This window comes from Atta colombica, unplaced genomic scaffold (genome assembly GCF_001594045.1).
Source record: "Atta colombica isolate Treedump-2 unplaced genomic scaffold, Acol1.0 scaffold105, whole genome shotgun sequence".
In the NCBI taxonomy this organism is placed as follows: domain Eukaryota; kingdom Metazoa; phylum Arthropoda; class Insecta; order Hymenoptera; family Formicidae; genus Atta; species Atta colombica.
Window position 1 is genome coordinate 3,629,847 of NW_017259190.1, and position 4,320 is coordinate 3,634,166.

The window sequence follows — 4,320 nt, forward strand, 5'->3', positions numbered from 1 at the left end:
AGATTTCGCAGAACCAATCATCGAAGAAACCGGGTTGCGTGTCTACTCTGCGTTTTTCAATACTTGTGTAATTTTTTCAGAATTGAATACTCTTACATTTAACCTTCAGTCAGCAACATGGGATGTTTAAAGACAATGATATTTTGATTATGAATTCTAGATAAATTAAAATTTATATAAAAAATAAATAAAATACAATTCAACTTCAATAAAAACTTGTTAAAAGTTTTAAGTATTTTTTCAAATTTTTCTATAATCCGGAACAATAAAAAATTGCTCAATTTTTCGAAGATCCCTTATTAACAGAACAATTAATTCCGTGTTACCAGTGTAATGAAAGATTAACGCAAATCGTTGTCAACCAAAATACGCATTTTACTCTTACTTAAATAATGTGTGTGAAAAAGATTTAAATAAAGGTCACGATATCAATAAGATGATTCGTTTGAATTAAAAGTTCACTTACCTTCTTCTCCGTGAGCTTCTCGCATCTCCTCATCTTACAGATCTGATGGCTTTTGTCGTTTCTGCATGGCGCACAATCCCCGCAATTGTCCTTGCGCTGGCAGCCTATGCACTCGCCGCATCTCTTCCGTTTTTTCTTCGCCGGCTTGTCGCCAAGGCCACCATCACCGTCGCCGTCGGTTATACCTCCACCGAGATGGTGCACGCCTCGATTCGCGGTGGATGAGACGGCGGCTACCTGACCAGAACTTTCATTGCCGGTACCAGCACCACCACCACCGCCGCCCCCACCCCCGCCACCATCTTCCGATTCCATGGAACCAGCACGGATTTTTCTGCGCTCTTTTTTACGTCCATCGATGCCAATCGGCCGTGAAGTCGGCGAGTCTAACACGGTTGATATCGGATTTTGGAAATTCGCGTGATGCAATTGCGCGTATTCGGGCTTCACTACCGTCAGCACTGTATGATGCGGATGACCCGGTGGAGGTGGCGGAAACGCTTGGACTTGGCTGGAGCCCAAGAGCTGTATGTGACGTTCGTCGAGCATCTGCTGCTGTATAGTCGAGACGTCCCGAGCTGCTACTGGCGCCGGTACCAGAGGATAACCGACTGATCCACGATGCGGATGCGGCGTCGGAAGCGGTGCTCCAAGTGTGTGGAAACTCGGCAGGCCCACGGCTGATGTAACCGGCGGCGAGTGTGAAATAGACGCTGGTGACAACGGCGTCAACGCCGTCAATTGAGGTTCAGATTCGCTCGGGGCGGTGAACTGACTTGCGAAGCTAGGCAGTCCCTCCGGGCCGCCACCTTTGGACTCCCAGGGTCTATACTGGCTCGCCGGGACCACGTCGATTAGTCGGCCAGTCAGGCCTTCGTAATAATCCCAACCTATCAGATTTGACCCAACATCTTGAGTATGGAGCGGTGGCAGCGTCGAGGTGTCCATCGTGTTATCGCCGGCGAAGCTGCTGAAGGGCGGCAAATGCCGCGCCGTCAGGTCGCCGGTGCCGACCGTGCCCGGTGAGGTCGCAACCGCCGCCGGAGGGCTCGTCGGGACCCTCTCGGTGGCGACGACCTCCTTCGTCACTTCAGCGCTCATCTTCCTCGCCACGTCATCGCGACTTTAACGCCTCCACCCGGTTGGCGAGTTTCGCGTGCCCACTTGGTGGTGATTCTCTTCTTTCAACCTCCCGAGAATCCCTCTCGATGGATGTTTGTCCTTTTTCAATATACGAAGGCTCGAGATTATCTAGTTTTTTTCGAGCGGATAATCAATGAAATTCTTGTATGCGACATTGGCGCCTTTTTCAATCAACTCTGATCGCATTTTGATTCCCATTAATTTGTTGAATCGGATCCTAGAGCTCCGATTTTCTTCGATAACGATGAAGAATCGTTTATAATCGGCATTTGCGCAAATCCTTATCTCAAAGTAGATTCCGGAATAGTTACACTTGTCTGGAAATGGCTCGTGTGTTTCGGTCGTACGTAATTTTCCAGTACGTAATGATCTATTCTTCAATATTACGCTTTTGTTCTCTCGTTCTTCTTTTTTCTTTCTCTTCGTTTTCTCTGTCCTATCTATATTTTTAATTCTGTGTCGTTTTGTACTCAACAGGTTTAGGCTACGAACTGAAGTAGATCGGTTACTCTGGGAGTGTTTAATCGAATCCTTTGATTAAAGTTGATTCCTCCCTTTGTCTTCTTCTTCCTTTCGCTTGGCGAAAATCTGTCACGTGACACGTCCAGTTTAAAAAATGCACTTATATTTTACGGCTATTTCTATAAACCTCTACAAAACTGTATGCCGGCTCGCTTAATTAATCTGGCTCTGACGAAGGAATCGGTGTGTGTGTCTCACTATTATTTCACTTGACGAGAGATTATTGTTATTCGATGAATGATTAATAGAAAAAAAATGGTAGATTCTTTGGTTTACGGTCCTACTCTCGCAATGTATTACTCTGTCGCTCTTTCTTTCTTCCTTCTTCTGGTTTAATTTACTGGTATATGTTTGCACTTGATTGTATTTGTTCTTATATGAAATTTATAGAATGTGTGTGCCTAAAAGATTATTTCTTTTATATTCCAGATAAAATAAATCTTATTATATTCTATTCTATTCTCTCTCTCTCTCTCTCTCTCTCTCTCTCTCTCTCTCTCTCTCTCTCTCCCTCTTCCTGTTACAACGATCACTTTCACTTTGTTTTCTTTTTCAATTTGGCACTGGCGGACTTGTTTATTTATTTGTTTTAATCTGTATTTTGTCTTCTTCCTTTAATTAGATATACTTTGTACACTTATAGCTAATATAGCTCTTAATCTTTTTGTCTTCTGAACCTAAGCTCTTGGATATTTTCTTTTTTGTGTGTTCCTTCTTTAAATCGATATAAACATACTAATTACATATTCTTTCACGTTTCGTAAGAAAATAGAAATCACTTGAGGTTAATGTGGCTTGTTAGAAGGCGGTTGATTTGTACGATCTGAAACAGAGAAAACAAAATTTGTCTATCAGATATTCGTGTCACTTCATAGCAAAAGATGAAAATTTTTCCCGATATGATAAAACGAATGCTCGATTGACGTTGAACTGATTCATAAAGCGTGACTTGCATGTCGTATCGAGGGTAGAAAAATCGACGAAAAAAAAAAAAAAAAAAAGTGTTGCTAACGCGGATCAGCGAATACGTTATACATCACGCGAGCAGGAGCGCACACGTGACGCGAGACTATACGAGAATATGTCACAGACGTTGCTTATAACGTGACCATCGCTAAGCCAAGGCTACTATTACGTTCGGCGTTGGTTTCGCACACCAACTCGTACGCTCGCTTTGATACTTGCGTACGTTGCGCCTAGCCGTTTCATTCACGTTGCTTAGAAGTCCAACGATGGCTTTGAACTCGTCACATCATTCCGAATGGAGCAACCCGATCGAAGACGGAAGACGGAAGGCGGAACGTATCCGTAATCGTTGCTGATAAATACTTCTTCGGCAAAATAAGATAATTTTAAAAATTGTTTATAAAAAATTAGAATATAAAAAAATTATTTGACCTCCCCTTCCTGCGTATAATAAATATATCTTTCAAAAATTAATATTTAATTATAAAATATTAATTATTATATGTGGTCTTTATCGTGAAGTCTAAAGACTTGTTCGTAGTCATGAGAGTTTCGTCGCTGTCGTTAAAATCGGGTTGCTAGCCCTCCGCGAAATATCGATCGATGTTTATTCTCTCGTTCTCTCGCTGTTTCACTTTCTCCTACATCCGTCTCTTCCCGCTCTTCTTTCTTCCTCTTGTTCTCTCTCATTTTCTCGCTCACTCACACGACTACACGCATACTCTGCCACAGGGTGGCGAAAACATCATAGAGCCGTTATTCATATAAAATTTAATCTCAGACGTATAATTTTTTTAAATATGAACAAAAATGAAGAACGTTTGGATAAATGTTATATACGAAGATCATTATTACGATCAGCTGGATTCGATACTACATATGTGAGGTCCATTGAAAATAGGTTCATTTCTGTCCAGCTACCCTTTATATAATCCAGGTAACATGTGGCTGTACGCGTGGTTTTCGCAAAGCATGTAGATATATAGGCGGTGATAGCTCCTGCTATGTAGTAGTTGCTTTTCCATCTCCATCCCGCCACGTCGTCCCGTTTTCCGCCCTCAAACTCTAATAGCTTTACAGCTGTGACCGCTCGGTGCTTTCGCTATCGCTGGAAACTTGCACTGTCGTTTAACCAGGCACTTTCGCTCGCGGCTCGACCTTGCGGAGATGCTTCCACTATTTCGCGCTGCACGCGAGTGATACCGTTTACTTTCCACGTGCGT

The 4,320-nt window shown here is 42.8% G+C and overlaps 1 protein-coding gene across 1 annotated transcript in view; it reads right to left on the bottom strand.

Moving 5' to 3' along the window:
* Window positions 1-1,567, bottom strand: part of LOC108691017 (DNA N6-methyl adenine demethylase) — a 45,564-nt gene extending 43,997 nt beyond the window's left edge. Inside the window, exon 1 of the mRNA XM_018198630.1 lies at window positions 467-1,567. Within this exon, the coding sequence (XP_018054119.1) occupies window positions 467-1,567 (1,101 nt within the window). The remainder of the gene's footprint in view (window positions 1-466) is intronic.
* Between the last annotated feature and the right edge of the window lie 2,753 nt (window positions 1,568-4,320).